This window comes from Megascapheus bottae, chromosome 21 (genome assembly GCF_031878675.1).
Source record: "Megascapheus bottae isolate mThoBot1 chromosome 21, mThoBot2.hap1, whole genome shotgun sequence".
Classification (NCBI taxonomy): domain Eukaryota; kingdom Metazoa; phylum Chordata; class Mammalia; order Rodentia; family Geomyidae; genus Megascapheus; species Megascapheus bottae.
In genome coordinates this window covers 2,937,324-2,956,473 of record NC_143529.1, presented here as the reverse complement: position 1 = coordinate 2,956,473, position 19,150 = coordinate 2,937,324, and the positions used below count along the sequence as shown (strand labels likewise).

General features: G+C 37.9%; 1 protein-coding gene across 4 annotated transcripts in view; it reads right to left on the bottom strand.

Moving 5' to 3' along the window:
* The window catches only part of Mfsd6 (major facilitator superfamily domain containing 6), a 54,743-nt gene that overhangs the window by 11,348 nt on the left and 24,245 nt on the right, over positions 1-19,150 (bottom strand). For all 4 annotated transcript variants that reach the window (XM_090354486.1, XM_090354487.1, XM_090354488.1 and 1 more), the window contains exon 3: positions 3,190-3,287. In XM_090354486.1, the coding sequence (XP_090210612.1) occupies positions 3,190-3,287 (98 nt within the window). The remainder of the gene's footprint in view (positions 1-3,189; positions 3,288-19,150) is intronic.

Sequence of the window (19,150 nt, the reverse complement as noted above, 5' to 3'; positions counted from 1 at the left end):
GAGAAAATGTGCACCATTTGTCTCTCTGAACTTGGCTTACCTCACTTAGTATGGTTTGGTCTAGATCCATCCATTTCCCTGCAAATGACATAATCATGTTCTTTCTAATGGATGAGTAAAATTCCACTGTGTATAACTGATCCACTCATCTACTGAAGGGCATCTGGGGTGTTTCCATAACTTGGCTATTGTGAATAGTTCTAACTGCTAATTATTATCGGCATGGCTTGAAGAGACTGAATGCTGACAAGAAAATCAAGAGCTCCTAGAAATGAAGGAAAACAAGAAATGTTCCTACATTAATTGCATGTAATCTGCAAACCGGATGAGCTAGGTAGCTGGTAACATGAAAAACACAACAAAGTTTTTTGGTGTCCTGCTCTCCAGCTACCTATTGAATAGTATTAGTTTTCATAGTTTTTTGGATTTAGGGTAAGGGGTAAAAGGATGATTACTGATTTTTTTAAAGAGGACCTTAATGCGACTGGTTAACAATCGAAGAATTAAAGTGCTGTTTTTTTGAGATCATTAAGTGATAAGAACTAGCCTGCCATTTCCATCCTTCTCCTTCCTAAAGCGAGAGTAATGATTGGGCAAGATTTCCAGTCAGTAAATGAGGGGTGTCTATCATGATAGGAAGCCTATCTTGTAATCAAATTATTTAGTGTTTTGTTATGATCATTTCTTGTTTTTATTGCTACCGAGTCTCCTTTTGAAGCATAGAGAATTTAAGATCCTTTGGACAAGTCCTATATAAATACTAGAATCAAAATTGCCAAAAGAAACCTTCACAATATGAAATTCATTTCTGCGATGCAGGATTTAATCCACAAGGATGGCCCATTATTTTCTATGGGGTAGCCATGGGTCAAACTAAGGCAAGGAATTTTGTTTTGATTGTGTAGCCAAAATCTTTTCAGCACTCACTTCTGCCAGGAAACTGTGAAACAATCTCTCTAGCTTGAGAAACAATGAGCTTCGTGGAATCTGGTCACAGAACCTTCTGTTGGCCAGGAGGCTGCGCAGATCTTTTGTATTTGTTGTTTTTTACTTACATTGGATAAGTAACTAGGTTTCTAATTGCACATGGGAAAATAGAAAGAGACACACTATAAACTGTAGTTGGCCATAGGAAGTAGAATTCCTGTTTAGGTACAGATTGTGTTCAGATGCCTAAATTCTGGGATAACATGCCCTGGGGTATACATGCATATTGCAAAAATATATCTTAGATGAGCATCATGGCATGATAAATATATTGAGCTCTGGTCACAGTACACCGTCACGTTCTTGAAGTTTCTGGGTTTTTTTTATTTTCTTCCTTTGACACGTTGGCACAATGCTTTTCAGTGTTCCAAGATTCCTGCTTTCTTTAGGCCACCTGGAAAATTCTTATCGGCCCTTCAAACTCTAGCTCATATGTTATTTGCTTGGGGAATTTTTCAGTAAAATCTTTGTCTTCCCACTCTCTGCTTCACAAAGCTAATTATTTCCTCTGCTGAACTCCTTGTCTGTTACCTAGAGCATTTTTCCCATGATTCCATCTAGCACACTGAATAGTAATTATGTGTTTACACATCTGCTTTCCAGAACAGATGGTGAGAACTCAAGGCCTGAGTTAATTTTTTAAAAATGTATTTCATTACATTCAACAGGTTTCCTGGCTCTCATCCATTTAATACATCTTTGATAAATTAACAAGGAAAAGATTTTCACATTCACAATAGCATTTTGATTTTTTCCTTTTAGAAAATTTTCCTATTGCTCCTTTAGCCATTTAATGAAAGCTATTTTTCCTTGAGTTTCTTAAGAAAATGCATCCATCTAACTCATATTAAAAGGAGAAAAAAGTAGGTATACACATGTGTTATTGCAATAATTCATTTATGTAAGTCTAATTTTCTATACGTCTGTAAACAAATCTCCTTTTTCTGTTATACCACACATTAGTTCTAAGAAAATCACCTGTAAAGTGTTTACTTTCAGATTTCATAATTAGAATGTGACTATAAATTATGTGTGTCATTCAAATAAGGTTGTTCTTTTTTTCATCATCATGATGGAATCTGATGAATGAGTATGAATTTTGAATATTCTGTTTAGATGTACATCCTTTCATCATAAAGGATCTATCTATCTACCTATCTATTTTGATTAGTTGTGAGACTGACCTATGAGCTCTTCTGCTCAAGGCTAACACACTGCCATTTTGAGCCACAGTGTCACTTCTGGTTTTTGGTAGTTAATATGGAAATGAAGTCTCACAGACTTTCTTGCCCTGGCTGGCATTGAACTGTGATTCTCAGATCTCAACCTTCTGAGTAGCTAGGATTACAGGTGTGAGTCACAGTGCCCAGCTTTGTCCTTAGGGTGAGGGTAAGATGATAATACAATGTTTAATAAAAACTAATGCAATTTAGTAAAATGAATGATTTAGGACTATTCTGTCATAGTTCATCCATTCTAGTGATTGTATCTTATCTAATCATAATGCCAATCACTACGTTAGCCATGATGGATACAGTTGTTATTCATGAGCTAGGCAGACTTAATTATATAAGCTAAAATGGCAATGACCTCTTTTATATAAATCCATGTTTTCAGAGCTCTTAATCCTCAAGGAAATAGCTGCCAAGATTTTTTTTTCAGAGTTATATCTTGATGAGAAGCAGTTCACTGAAGTAAGAGGAGAAATTTGGATCAGGATATTTAAACACAAGTGTAGAAAATTCATGTAAAACAATAGTGTTAATATATAATTTTAGTTATAAACCACCAGATATAGTAAGAATAATTGAGATAAAATAATTTTTGACAAAAACCTATTTTCAGTATGTAAAGTTAACCAAAAAAAACAAAGGCACCTACACATTTGGAAGATAAAGCTCTTATATTTAACCACTTTTGGCTGCTCGTGTTTAAAAATAGCAGATGGGAGTTTATTCTAGAGTTCCTCTTTCTTTGTTTAATCGTAAGGGTGTGGGTTCATTTAGTTTTGTTGGACTCTCACCAGGGGTAGCTGAAGGACCAGCACCCTTGACGTCAAGGCTTCCTTAACAAACCACTTCAAAATCCTGTAGGCCCACCCTTCCTTTGTACAATTAGATGGTGGAGGCCACTGCAATTTTATGTAGCCACTGCTTGATTTGATCTAGAAATAATTCTACCTCCATCTCTTCATTCACTCACCTTGAAGAACTTCCATGGGGAGCACAGTCCAGGCATTTTCCAGATAGGAAATATAAATATAACGAGCGGTATTGCAGGCCAGGCCAATATACAGAACCCTGCAAATGAAGGAAAATAAATGGAGTCACCACTGTGAAATACAAAATATGCAAATATTACCCACAATTTTTTTTCTTCCCAAATCATCCAACAGCAAACATATGATCCAAATCTACCAGAAAGATAAAGGACAACAAAATTGAATCATGAATTTCAGAATAAGAAGACTGCTTCTAGCATATCTGCCTTCAGCTTTTCCCGAATGCTTAATATAAAAGCAAACATCATCCTTCCTGAAACTTAATTAGTAGCAGAGACCATGCTTTTTTAAGATTGTCTGGGCACTCTGCCATCTATAATAACATTACTGGCTTCCTTCCAGGTGGCTGTAGGATAAATATGCCTGGGACTGAAGCCACTTCACAACTGTGTGTGGAGAAGGAGTAGGACTGGATAAAAATGAGAAAAAGTGAATATGAATATGAACTCACTTATAATACCAACAGCCTTACAAATAGACTCTCAAGGTCACTGATAACTATCATCTAATGATGAATAATAAACTACTTAGAAATCTACTTTCCTACTACTTTCCTATCAGCTCAATTGGTACATTTATTTTTAAAATTGTCTATGATTCTGTATTCTAACAAAATTGATACAATAATTTCTTGGCTCTTCCCACCCCTAATATTACTACCACCAAAAATATGTTAAAAAAAATAAAGGCCAACAATAGCCCAGTCAAGCATAAGGATAGACTCATTGTAAGCTCAACGGGCTGGTTTAGAAGCAAATACCTTTCTGTACAAACATGGCTTGGTAACAGGGATTTATCTTTCTCAGTTGTTTTCTACTTATGTTAATTTTCCTAATCTTAATGTTTTTCTTGTTTACTGAATCCAAGTATGTGAAAATCATAAGGCAAAAGAAATAAGCAAATAAGACCATCTTTAAAAAAATCTAGCTCAAGCTGTATTTTGATATTAAAATTTTTCCTATAACCACTTCTCTCTTGAAAATTTTGAATGAAGAAAGAAAAACGTTCTTTGGTACTCATTGATTATAAATAAAGACTAAAAAAAAGGGTTGAGGGAGTGGAAAGATAAGTTAGAAGGGAGTTGGGCCATCCTCAACGAGGTATTAAAAAGGTCTGGTGGGCCAGCTAGTTCTCAACAGGTCATGTTCTTCATAATGTGTGGTTTGATGAAAAAGTGTATTTTTCTATTTTGTTTGATGAAAAAATTTTGAAAACTTGATACTTCATGAACTTCCCTAGCTAGGGTGAAAAATCACATTCAAATGTAAATGTATTTTACATGTAAGTATAAAATATACCATGGAAACACAGGGGAAAAAAGTCACACAAACATTCTTTTGCTTTCTTCTTATGATCTAAAGCAGCTCTATACATGATTTCTACTTAGCCTAACTCAGAGGCCAGCAAGCATTTTCTATGAAGGTCTATAAATTTAAATTTTAGGGCTAAGAGTGTGGCCTAGTGGTAGAGTGCTCAAAGCCCTGGGTTCAATTCCTCAGTACCACATACACAGAAAATCAATCACCTTAATCTACTTCTTTAAGGTTGAGCTCTGCCTTCAAGCTTGTACCCATGTGGAATTTGGTCATTGGAGTTACTGGTCCATAGCTGCTGGGACTTTTATGTCTTTAGACTGCCATATACAAACTAAGTATATGAACTTGATAGAGTTTTTACCATGTTCCCAGACTTTTAATGTCATAATTGATAGTTGTTTAGGAACAAATCAGTGCCCTGAAAATAACAGAAGTGGAGTTACTATCCAGGACACATTACTCCATCTGAGGGACTCAGAATCCTTACACACCTACTCTCCAAATTTAGGGAAGGAATTAAAATACCAAAACTTGTCCAAACAAAATAAATACCAAGTTACACTAATTTAGAGAGAAGTATCCAAGATGCCTTTTGTTTTCTGGTGAACAGTTATCCCAGAATTCCAATAGAGAGAATCATCTTTTTGATTTGGGATCTTAAGTTTTCCCCACAGTCTCATGTTTTACAGGCTCTATCGTCATTTGATGGGGTTGCTGGAAGGTGGCAGGATTGTTAGGTGGAATCTAGTGGGAAAAGGGTCACTAGTGGTGGGTCTTCTTAGATGATATTGGGAGCTCATTACCACAGCCTCTTGGCCACCATGACAACTAGGCTCCAGCATCCTCCCTATGTGTTTTGCAGGCCTAAAGCAATAGGACTAAATGACCGTGGACCAGGAGCCAAAATCCATCTTTCCCCTTTTATAATTTGTGTATTTCAGGAATTTGTTACAAAAAGAGACTGAGCCACAAGATTAAAGAATATCTGCAGAGATTTATATGTATCTAATGACATACAAACCCTCCACCTAATTTTAATTATGTTCTAAAATCTAAGTGCCAGTGATTGGATATAGAAATTCCCTTCTTGAATACTTGTTTGTTAAATACATCATTTGAAATATGATGTAAAAATCAATGTTAATAAATTCTTTTTTCCATATATTTTTATTGTAATTGTAATGGATAGAAGGGTTACATTATATTCACCAGATTGAAGGTGCATTACTTCACAAACATTGATACCCTTTCTCATGTCTTGTTCCCCATTTCCTTCCCCCCACCCCTGCCCCTCATCTTGTTTTCCCCCCTTCCCTATCCATTCTTTAATAAAAAAAAGATCTACAGAAAAGAAGGCAACATTTGCAACTATAAAAAGACGTAAACATACACATAGATTAGTCATTAGTATTTCAGCAACCTAAGAAAGCCATAGCATTCCCTTTTACAGACTCAATTGTGCTCCCAGTTTAAATATACAGTCCTAAGCCCTAACCTCCTGTCCCTCTAGAGTATGCCTATGTGTGGCAGAGACTTTGAACAGATAATTATGGTAAACAAGGTCATGTAGGTGCATCCCAATCCAATGTGCTTGATAGCTTTAGAAAGAAGAGAAGGCTGGAAGAAAGATGCTAAAGACAGTAGTAGAACAAGCCAAGGAGAAGTCTTCCACCATCTTGATCTTGGATTTGAGCCCTCAGAACTGTAAGAAAATAAATTTCTGTTTGAACCACCTACTCTGTGGTACTTTATTACGTTAACCCTAGTAAACTAACACACTCACTCTCCTGAAATTAAGGATTTGCTGATAAAAGAAATGTATGCTGGGTGCTGGTGATTCATGCATGTAATCCTAGCTACTCAGGAGGCTGAGATCAGAGGATCAAGATTCAAAGTTAGCCCAGCCTGGCCAAAGTGGTAGAGCACCAGCTCGAGCAAAAGAGCTCAGGGATAGCACCCACCGCTGAATTCATGCCCCACAACCACAAAAAGAACAAAAAAAATAATTTATACTATGTTTTATCCTATTACCCTGAACAACGAATTTATGTTGGGTCCTAGAATATCTCTGAAGAACTTACATTTGGTCCTAGAATACACTGAAGTCTAGAGATACAAAACAACAGTCTGAAAAGTGCTTCTTAGTGAGATATAGATACCTGCTAAACATCTACAGTGGTGAAGGTAACAACATCACCACTTTCTTTTCTTCGTAACAGGCAATTATAAAACAAATGGTTGGTATAAGTGAAGCGATCTACGAAGAGCAACTAACGTAATTCCCAACTGGTAAGGAAAATCCAAATATCTCAATTATATATTTGAGAGAAATATAAACATAGAGAAAGATACTCATAGGATTTTTTTTTGGTCGTGGGACTTGAACTCTGGGCCTGGGCTCTATTTTTTTATGCAACCACGATTCAAGAGAATTACCATTTCATGTTAATTGGTAGTTCTAATGAAATGGATAGTTTTTCAGTATGTCATTCAGACTAGTCAAACAGACTAGGTTTGCTAAGTTGTACTACTTTTCTAAATGTAACAAAAATAACCTTGCTGAATGTTCTTGAAGGACTACAGAACCACAAGGAATATGAATTTCTCAATAAACATTTAAAGAGATGTCACTATATGCTATATACTATGTTAGATCCAAGAGGAATAAAAATGAGGAGTATGTGATCATGTGTACTTACATACTCATATGCCTGTGTGTGTGCACAGGCACACAAATAAAATTTTGTTAAAATTTTATGGCCTGAGGTACACATGCAAATGCTACCATTTCCAGACAAAAATCACAGACATTTGGCATAATGATTAATCTGACGAAGCTCTCAAGAATTTTTAGTGTCCCTAAGCTTAATGTGAGGGAAGTAAGATATTTAAAATTCAAGGTGAAGGACTATCAAGATCAAATTCCAAAGGAGATAATATCACTGTTCTTGAAGATTTCACCAAATCATGGGAGAAATGGATATAATCAAAGGAACAACATTTTAAGAGTACACTGATTTAAAGAGAGAAAGGGAGAGAAAGAGGCAAAGAGAGACAGAGAAAGGAAGGAAGAAGGAAGGAAGGAAAGAAGGAAGGAAGGAAGGAAGGAAGGAAGGAAGGAAGGAAGGAAGGAAGGAAGGAAGGAGTGAACAAGCTGGAGAAGCAACACAACAGAGGGACATTCAAGAAGGTAAAGAACTGTTCTGCAAACAGAATGTGACTCAAAATCAGAATCGGGAGTAGTTAGAACAGTGGAGGCTGCTGTCTTTGCTGTCTTCCTTCTTAAGCTGGATTTGTGCTTGCTTTTGTGTGGGACTTTCAGCACAAGCCTGAGTCAGCCTGCCCAACAGAAGACAGAGCTAAGAGAAAGAGGAAAGCCAGGTTCTCATCACATCATTTGAACCCCAATTAAACCAATAAGAGGAGTGGTTTCTTCCTTGGCCTCCCTCTCCTCTTGGCTTTGTAGATAATTATTTTCTCTCGTATGTCATCATGAAGTATGATGAAGTATTCTTTTTTCTTTTTCTTTTTCTTTTTCTTTCTGTCAGTCCTAGGGCTTGAATTCGGGGCTGCTTAAGCTGCCTTTTCTTTTTCCCTCAAGGCGAGTGCTCTGCCACTTTGAACCACAGCACCACTTCTGGTTTTCTAGTGGTTAATTAGAGATAAGAGTCTCACAGACTTTCCTGACTGGATTGGCTTTGAACCAGCCCAGATCTCAGCTTCCTGAATCACTAGGATTACAGGCGTGAGCCACCAACATCCAGCATTACAAAGTATTCTGTCTGTTGATTATCCATGTCTTATTCTCCCAGGACACCAGCCACAATGAACTGCCTTTGTAAAGGTCCTAACTCCAAAACCAGCCATACTTTGAGATACGTGGGATTATAACTTGAATATATGAATTTTCAGGAGACATAATTTAGCTCATAAATATGCCCCCCATCACTTATAACTCTGACACAGAAATATTTAGTAAAGCCTGTCTGTTTTCCTCTGGCATTGTGACTGCACACACTCACGATGGAGCATGAGGCCACCTCTCTGGGCCTCTGCAGTCAGACTGAAGCTCGCTGTTTAGAGGAGAATTGCTAGCATTTTGCACAACCTAATCCGGCAGTATTTACTCATTTACTTTATCTGGAGGACTGTTATTTGCTTTTCCAGAGGTTGATATAAAGCAAAAGACTTGTACAAACAGTGCTAATTAGTGTGTCTTCACAATGGGTAGCACAGCGGGCACACAGCACTCTAGCTGAGGCAGAGGAATCCACAGCGCAGGCATAATTGAAGTGGGTTTTTTTTTTCAGAAGTAGGGGCAACTGCTTTGCTTAGACTGGAGGGTTCTGAAGAGATCAGATGTAACAAAAAAAAGGGGGTAGGGTTCTAAACCTGTAAAACATTGTATAAAAGTATAATTTATGATTATATAAAGTACAATTCTTTTGGCAAGAACAATAACATCTTTTTAAGTTTTTCCTGAGCTGGTACATAGGAGAAGTATCTAAGATTTTTGGATTTAACTTCCAGTTAGGTCTTCTGGTTCTGAGGAAAATTTAAGCCAGGTGCTGGCAGCTCATGCCTGTAATTCTAGCTACTTGGTAGGCTAAAAATGCAAGGGTCATAGTCTAAGGCCAGACCAAGCGAAAAACAGCACAACACCTAAATATTTTTTTCAAGACCCCTGCTCAACCCATAGCTGGATGCAGTGGCACATGCCTGTCATTCTCTTACGTTGGGGGTTGAGATTTCTTCCTGGCTAGTCCACAAAGAACAGGCTGAGAGGTTCCATTTCAACCGAGCAAAGTTGAACACAATCCACGCTTGTCTAGGTTCATGCATGGATAGGTATACTCATTCAGGCAGAAAGGGAGACCCTATCTCAGAAGTAACTAGCAAAAGGTAGGGCTTGAGACACGAGTCAGTGGTAGAGAACCTTCCGAAGAAAAAGAAAATTAACTATGTGCATCTCAGCACTGCTACCCCAAGTCACGCTTCCTATCACTGGCTAGCTTATTATCACAGCATAGCATGCACAAGTTTGCATGAATGCCTCTATGCACATGCTTCACTTAACAAAAAACCATTCCAAGTTGAGTGTTTGGATAATGGACAAGACTGGGCAAGGGGAGGCGAGATGTGCTGTGCATTTCTTTACATATGATAACTAACCAAAGCAGAAAGTTGGATCACTTGAGTCAGAACTAAAGAAAGCCATAACACCATCTCTAACCCTCTCCTTTCATGAAGAGGACAAAAGAGGCATCCAGATGGGTGACACAAGGCCACAAAATTGATTGTGTAGTGGAAGGTCAAGTTCCCAGTCCACCTTGTCTACAGTGCTCCAGCAGAGGTAATAGCCCTGTTTTCCTTTCCCCGGGGAGTGGAAAAGGCCTCTATGAGGAAGTCTGGCAGTGGTAGCCTGATTACACTGCTGGACACAGCTGTGCATCTGGGTTAACAAAGTTAGGTGTGTATTTGTGTTGGCTTTAGAAGATGGTTGACATTTAAAATTTTTATGAATCACTGAGAAAATTGGATAAGAGCAAAGAAGAAAAGCAAATGCCATTCCGCAGCTGTCCAATATCCTGTATCACAAAAGAAAAATTTACCCAGAAGCAAGTTTTTTTGTTATGAGATGAAATGAGCCAAAAGACTCTTTCTGCTGAGGTAGCCACAGAAACCACAGATAGCAGTGTGGAGGCAGAATGAAGAGTTGGTGAGTGTTTCCACCCATTACCTGTGTGCAAGTAAGGGCAGCAGCTAGCCTGTAGCTGAAATAATCAGAAGCTGGTTGCTTGCTATGTACACTGCAGAAACCAGAAAGGGGCTCTGTATGCACACATAGGAAAAAGGGCAGAGAGAGGAGAGCAGTGGGACTGCCATAGAGAGATTGGTTACAGAGAGACTGGCAGAGGCAATGGTTAATCAGAGCTTCTTTGACCACAGGTAGAGGTTGCATCCGCCAACCCAGCAGTTCTCCATGGCAGTCTGGAAAGTTCCAGGAGCTGTGCTGAACCTCAGGGGGTGAAAGCAGCCCTGATCTTTCCCATTTCAGAGTTCTCATCTTTATCATCACAGGCCACACTGGGCTTTGAGTCATCTCCTTTTTCTTTAACTTTCACTGACTTTCAGATTTAATTTAATGGAGCCCCCATTCACAACGCTAAGCACTTTTCCTATCTGAAAGTATAATTTAAGCCATGGATTTTGAAAAGAAGGACAAAATGACATAAATATAAATAAAAGAAATTCCTACCCTTAATAGCAAACTAGTAAACTTTTATGATAAGAAATTTTTCTCTCACTTTTTTTTTTTTTTGCCAGTCCTGGGCTTGAGCTCAGGGCCTGAGTCCTGTCCTTGGACTCTCTCAAAGCTAGAGTTCTACCACTTGAGACTCAGCACCATTTCCAGCTTTTTTCTATGTATGTGGTACTGAGGAATCAAACCCGGGTCTTCGTGCATGCTAGGCAAGCACTCTACCACTAGGCCAAACTCCGGGCCCCCTTCTCTCACTTTTTTTTCATCTATTTTTTATTGTAATTAATAGAAGGGTTACATTATATTTGCCAGATAGGAGGTGCATTGATTCACATACATTAATACCCTTTCTCATATCTTGGTGCCCATTTCCCTCCCCCTCACTCCCACCCCTCATCTTGTTTTCCCCCCTTCCCTATCCAATTTCAAATAACCAAATACAAATATATCCAATATATCAGATAACAAAGTGAGATACTGTAATGAGATGAGATAACCAAGGGACAGCAAAAGAGATGAGAGATAACATAGTACATTAAAGACAACAATCACTCATTATATGGCTTTTGTTTCTATATCCTAGAGGTCCTTTCATTTAGTGTCATACTATATGGCCTTATGTATCTAGGTTTTGCTCTATTGCAAATCTCTGCTAGGAGAGCCCAAGGTTTCTACTGATTATGACAAATGAGGGAAACCATTGAGCCTATGTTCCTTTGAGTCTGGCTTACTTCACTTAATATGTTTTTTTCCAAGTCTTTCCTTCTCTCACTTTTTAAATGAGGCATTCTAACTGAACACTCTTGACCTTTTTTTCCATTTTAAAGAAGAAAGAAAGCAGAAAGTTAGTTCAGTGTTCTCTGAAACCTCTGCAACAAAAATGGATTTCTCTCATATTCTCCAATTATTATTTTTAGAATGCTTCCTAATTAGCTCCTTATTTATTCCCACCATAATTTTCTGAACTAGGAATGACAAAGATTATCTTACAGCTGTGAAAGCCAAGATTCTGCAAGGTGAGAATTGCCAGATTCATGGAGATAAACGAACTGTAGAACCAGGATCCGATTTAGTCTTCTGCCAATTCTTCTCAGGCTCTTTCCTCTGCAGGTAGAGTCTCCCCACCCCAATTAGGAAGTTTTGGGGGGAAATTCTAAAGGGGCTCTTTGGTCACAAATACAAAATTAATGTTCATTTTACTTTCACTTTGTTATAATATTCTACCTCAACATAAAATATGCTAGCTTTCTTACAAAAATCCAAGAATAAACAATAGGAAGAATAACTCAATAGTAAGGAATTTGAAGTGATAATTATTAGCAATAGGATTGATGATAATGAAAGAGTAATGGCACTTGTTTTTGTTGACATTGATGAAATTAACATCAGTGTCTGATGTCTGTGAAAGGAAATCATAAGGCAGAAAACCTGAGCTGAAGTCCCACCGTCATCTCACAAAGGCAGACTTCAGGTGTTCATGCTGCTAGAATGCATACAGACATGGGAAAATAAATGTTTGTTGTTGCTGGGCTCAACCCTAATACGACTCCTTAGTGTTAAGCCATGAATTCCTGCATTGGCGTCTCTGACTCTTAGAATATTTGGAAATCCCAAGCCTCTGCCCCTACTTCAAGCTTTCTCTGCTCTGACTTTCTTCAGACATGCGCATTCATTTGGTCAGGCTGTTGTTCTAAGATCAGATAGCCTGGGTGGTTTAAAAGCAACAGACTTTTATATCTCACAGTTCTGGAGCCTGGCAATCTGAGAACAAGGTCTCTGTATGGTGAGGCCTCATAAGGACAATCTCACTATCTTGCTGCTGCTGACCTATTTCTAATGTCCTCACATGGCAGCAGATTGGGCAAGAAGATAAAGAGGTGGAAGGCTGGAGAAAGATGGAGAAAGAGAAGATAATAATACAAGCTCTGTGGCACCTCTTCTTATAAGACACGAATCCTGTAATTTGGGCCCCATTTCTATGACTTCATCTAAACCTCATACCCTCCCAAAGACTTCATCTCCAGATACCACAGTACTTGAGTGAAGTCTGAGTAGTTTGGGCTGAAATCCTAGCCCTATTATTTATGAGCTGTGCCAACATAGGCAAATTATTTATGTGCTAAATTTCTCCCCCTTTGAAATGGATGTAGCAATACCTAACTTACACGATTCTTAGGAGGATTAAATAAAGCTTATAGCATGTGCCATACTCTCTGCAGGTATTTTAAATGTAACATATTCGAATGATAGTGTGACTACTGCAGTTATTTTTATAGTATTATTTCGTAATTATATGCTAGGGTTGGGGTTTTTCACTTTGTTATTAACTTCTACATTCTGAAATCTTGACATTGTGAAAAACAGAACGCAACAACAACAAAAAGAAAAACTTTGAACTGAGTTGGTAGCACATACATTATCAGCTTATGGTCCAAGGAAAGAAAGAAACTGTAATTCTCTAAAATCGAAAGAATGAAGTAAAATGGACCTTTCTGAATTACAAGATAAAAACGAGTAAATTCTCTTTCCGAAACCCATCAGAGATGTCTATTCATGTCATTTTCTGCTCTTCCCTGAGACTCACGTGGGAACCCTGAGTGGGATGCTTAATTAAGGCCTTGCAGATCCCCCCCACCCCTTTGCTGATGTGGTTTCATTCCTCCCAGGCCATTCATTCTCTGGGTTTCCTCTGTCCCCAGCTCTTCCCAGAGGACTCAGTTTAAAGGAGGACTCTAAAACAACTGCCTTTCTTCTGTCATTCCAGGATTCCTCATCCTGCTTTATTTTTACATTATGTCATTCATCATCAGAAGAAATAAAATGATTAGTTTACTGTTTACGTTTAGGCCAACAGAATTTTAGTACCTCGAGAACTGCCTTTGTGAATCTCATTATATATTCCATGCCCTGCAGCCCACAAAAGAGCCTGTCACCCAGTGTGTGCTAAGTGCATACTTTTTGAGGAAGGGAGTTAACAACAGCAGTAATTATTCTTCCTGCTGTTCATAGGTGGGCACTTAGAATGCTCTATGCATCACTTCATTTAATCTTAAAAACTGTCATTGAAGGTAGATGCAATTATTACCCCTATTTTACCAATGAAGAAGCTGACACTTAGCAAAACTAAATTACAGACTTAGACATGGTCATAATAAGAGATCTGATCATGACAAGCTCATTCCTGTAATCCTAGTGATTCAGGAGGCTGATATCTGAGGATCTGTTTGACCCCAGCTTAGGCAGGAAGTCTATGAGATTCTTAACTACCAAAAATCTGGAAATGGTTCAAGTGATAGAGCACTAGCTTCAGACAGCACCCAGGTTCTGAGTTCAAACCCTAGGAATGGCATGCATGCGCACACGCACGCAAGTGCATACACACACACACACACACACACACACACACACACACACACACAGATATACACTCCCACCCACCCAAACAACACTCTCCAAAAGAGAAATTCTACTTTTGCTATCAGCAAATGATCTTCAGGATTTAGTCTCCTGAGACTGAGCTAAGAATTAACCTTGCTGGATTTCAAGTTAGCTCTGGTCAACACAGAATTATATGAGCTCTCTAAAGTACTCTATCAACCCAAAATCCAGATTGTGGAAGTATGTTTCCCAGGCTGCCATTTGAGGAGTCGTCTAGACCTCTGTTTGTCCTGGCACATTGTTCTGTCCAACAGAAAACAGAGGCACTTTACTTTTTAAATCATCTAGTTCCATATAGCCTCTTAACTTCTTGAAAAAATAAATTCAGTCGAAAGGTAGCTGATTTCAAGAAGTATAAATCAGTAGTAAGATGGGCCTAGTAGTTCACTGAGATCTGAGTTGACAGAAAATTATTTGGAGATGCCAAATGTTTCTGAGGTTGAAGAAGGGTAAGGACCGTTTATAAAGATGCTAATTAAATGTGAACTATGAACTGTAAATTCCAAGTTGGCCAAAGGCAGGAAATCTATAGTAGCTGGGCATTAATTGATATGTGTTTTGAATCTGTCCACCTCAGGACTGACTATTGCTGGGAATTAACAGAGATAAATCCTTGGTTCCAGTTTCTTTGACAATTATTCTCTGACGTTAAAGCAGAGGTTAAATATCAGGCACCTAGAGAGTGATATAAAGCTGTACTGATTCTAGCTTTTAATGAGCCAGATTTTAGGGAATGAGAAACTTAGGGTCCAAGAGATTTTAGGGCATCAGGATTTGGGGACTCCTGATAAAACTGCTCTCTGAAAATGCAGCTAGTCTTGTAAGCCACTAAAACAGGCCACACACAAACCATCACCACAAACATTTATTAAGAGATCTTAAATGTTTTAGAAGAAACTTAAACAGATGCTCTTTTCTCACTGTGTGTGTGCAAATATGCATGTGTATGATTCATCAAGCACAGTAAAAATAACTTCAAAGGGTGTCTTGTCATACAAAGTATAAAAATATTCATGTACTTGGGTGGATCTGAAATGGGATTATTACGTTAACTCAACAGATATTATAGAATAGAGTTAAATATTCTAATTTTAGAACACAATATTAGTGACTTCAGATTTGTTCTGTTTTCATTTTAGCTCAGAATGCAAATTTGCCTTTTTTTTCTTAGACATGAGGAATTGTGAGGAGAAGCTAGTTCAACTCCATCACTTTGGATTTTGTTTTTCATTTTTACAAGTTGGAAGAGAGTTGGAGTTGTTACACGTGAGTGTTTCTGAGTTATTCTTGTCTTGCAAAATCCTTAATTAATCTATGGAGACACGTGAGCCATATCTTATATCATCTGCATCAAAGAAGTTGCAAAGACAAGAAAATAACATATCTTATACATGTCATCTATACCACTGAATTTAAAACTTACAAAAACAGCAATCTGTAACAATCTGGTAATTAAAAAAAGGGCGCAAAAAAGGCAAACTGTTTATAGTGTTAAGCTTTAAGGTTGTTGATTGTAAGCTACCATCTTAGTAATGGCTTGCATACAATGTAAGCATAATTGTAGTTATTATTATTTGTGTGGGTAGTTTCTATTTTCCTATTTCTTATTTTACCTTGGAAGATAATGATACCCATTTTTGTAGGAAAAGCCTTTAAGAGCTATTTCAAGTACAGATTCTTATCAAACTGTTAGAATGTAAGATCTCAAAAAAAATAGATGAATTTGTGATCAGGAGTTGAAAGGAAATACTTTGCTTTTTGTAATGCCTTGAAAGAATATCTTTGCAAAGAAATATATTACCATATTATAGCATAGCTACCAGACTGACTTGTTAACAGCACCACTTAGAATTGAGCTATTCATCATTCATAACAAAAAGCCATTGTTGTAAAATAATGTAAACAAATCCTGGGCCTCTGGGTTACTGGTGTCACTTTCAGTTTCTATTCACCTTGAGTGGTTGGCTTGATGGAAATAATCAGTGGGTTAAAGAAAGCAGGACTAGTTCTCATTGTGCCATAGCTTTTGTGGTTGCAGGCTACCCATCTCACAACCAAGATGGTGTGCACTGGACAAGTGTAAAGATGGCTCCAGTCCAGTTGTTATCGAGGCATAATTAATTAAGTTGGACATTCCTAAATGCCTTGAATAGTGCATTTTCAAGGAAAGACTTGCTTAATGGAATACTTATACATGTGCAGAAATACAAGTTGCCATGATTCTATGCTCGTTATGTTTTCTTACAATGAAAAACAGGAACAACCTACGTGGTCACTAGTGGAGGAATGGAGGAATGGGCACATTCAGTATACTAGTCACAAAATGGAATAGAATGCAGAAGTTTAAAGAAGTAGCCTCAATCAACATCAATACGATGTTAAATAGGAGAATGATATACAGTGTGGTAACTTTATGCGGATTTGAATTATAAATTTTAAAAGCTAAACATTTGAGCCACTGTATTACTTCAAGCTTTTCAGTGGTTAACTGGAGATGAGTCTCATGGGTTTTCCTTACAGAACTGGCCTAGAACTGTGTTCTCACATCTCAGTCTCTTAGTTAGCTAGGGTTACAACATGAGCCACAGATGTACAGCTTGGGTGGGACTTTAAAAATTGATTCAAAAAATAGCTCACAATAATTATTTTATTTATGTGTTTGTTTTACTGTATGGGAGTTTGAACTCAGGGATTCATACTTGTTAGAAAGACATGCTGTAACACTTGAGCAAGTCCTCTTTTTCCCTGGTTATTTTTGTGATAAATTCAGAACTGTTGCCTAAGCTGGCTTGGACTGTGATCCTATTTTATGCTTCCCTCCTAGCTTGGATGACAGGTATATACTACCACATCCAGCACTTCTTTCTGTTGGGCTAGAGGTCTTGAAAGCTTTGTTTGAGCAGGTCTGGAACCAAGATCTTGTTGATCTCGGAGTCTTGAATATCTAAGAGTACACTACAGGTATACAGGTATGGGCGAGAACACCTGACCACAAGAATATTTTTTAATATTAAGATTCATTCCCTTTGACTGATCAAAAGGTAGCTAGGATACATTTTGTTTCCTGAACTAGTGTTTAATACACACTGTCTCCTTGGACAAATCACTTACCCACATAAAAGGACTGTTTTCAAGTCACAGCTCAGTAATCCTGAGCTGCAAGTGGAAAGGGAAAAATTACCTTGATTTTGTACACACAGTTGTCAATTACAGGAAGCATGAATCCTTTAGTATCACATGTTATGAATGGCCCTAACCTAATTATTCTGATGAAACAAGAGCATTAATTACTTTTTCCAGCTGACTCTGCAAATGGATTTTTCAAAGGAAGGTACTAGGAGAAGAATAGGATCTTACATTCTAAGTCATCCACCATAAGAAATTAATTACTTTTCTTTTTGCATTTAGGATGGTGCTGGTTATGTACGATCCTTGCCAGAACTGTAGAGCGAGTTAAGCAAATCATTCTCAATCTTCCAAGGCTGTGAGGAACACCAGTTAAAAAGTGACAAAACCACACAACACACACACACACACACACACACACACACACACACACACACACACTTTAAAGAAAGAATGCATTGTATTTTGTTTTTTTTTCTTTTTTCAAAAATAAAAGGACTAGGAGTTTGCCCTACTGGTAGAGGGCTTGCCTAACATGCATGAAGACCCAGGTTCAATTCCTCAGTACCACATACATAGAAAAAGCTGGAAGTGGTGCTGTGGCTCAAGTGGTAGAGCTCTATGTGGAAAGCCGAAGGACAGTGCGCAGGCCCTGAGTTCAAGCCCCAGGACTGGCATATATATATAATTTATATATATAAATGATTATATGAATATTTATATAAATATAAATAATATATATATACATTAAGAGGGATATTCTAGTAAGGGAAGACAGAACAAAGCTAAAAATATTAGCACATGGACTTTACTGCTTGGGTTGGTTTTGGAACCTTGATCCCCATATATCTCAGCCTCCAAATAACAAGGATTACAGCTGTAGGCCACTAGCACCTGGCTTCTTTAATTTCTGTCTCAGGTCCATTTATAAATACTTACATCTAAACTATTCTAGTAATTTTACTTCCCAGCTCAGCCTTTTCTTCATTTCTGCTGCAACTGCTCTTGTTCAGGCCTGTATTGTCTCTCACTTGGATGATTTTAAGAATGTTCTCATTGACTCCTAGTTTCAAAGTTAACCTGCGCAGTACACAGGAGAATGGCCAGTACACACCAAATCCATGACCTTCCCTGCTTTGAGCTTTGCAATAACTCCCACCTGCCTCCAGAGAACCTTTGTGTTCCTTGTCCCAACATCTACTTGACTTTATAGCATCCCTTTCCTTTAGTACTCAATCCCTGCATCTTATTAACTGAGTTTTTTTTTCAGCCTAAGTAATCATTCAACTGAAGTGAATAAATATGCAAAGCTTTGATTTTAAATGATATAAAGTAATCCTTTTTCTTCTAGAATGCAAATGACATAATTTCAAGTTTATTGTGAAAAATTAAGTCTTTTAAAACATTATAGTAATATTTTTAAGGAAGAACTACTTCTCCCCTAAGAAATGAGAATGAAAATTATTCAAGGTCCACCAATTTTTTCTACTAATCAAGAATTAATTTGTTGCTATTTCTTCACTATGACAAAGACAACCAGAATCCTTCCTAAGCAAGGAAGGCTGCTGAATGAGTCAGCACTGAATCAAGGAAGTAGGCATCAATCTGCCTTAATTCATGGGCCAATTAGATTCATGGGCCAATTAGGGGTGATAGAAGAGCTGAGACACCAGTGTTCTGCTAGAGAGCGACAGCAGTCTCCACATAACCCTACTTAGGAAAACGGGGAGATGTTTCCCT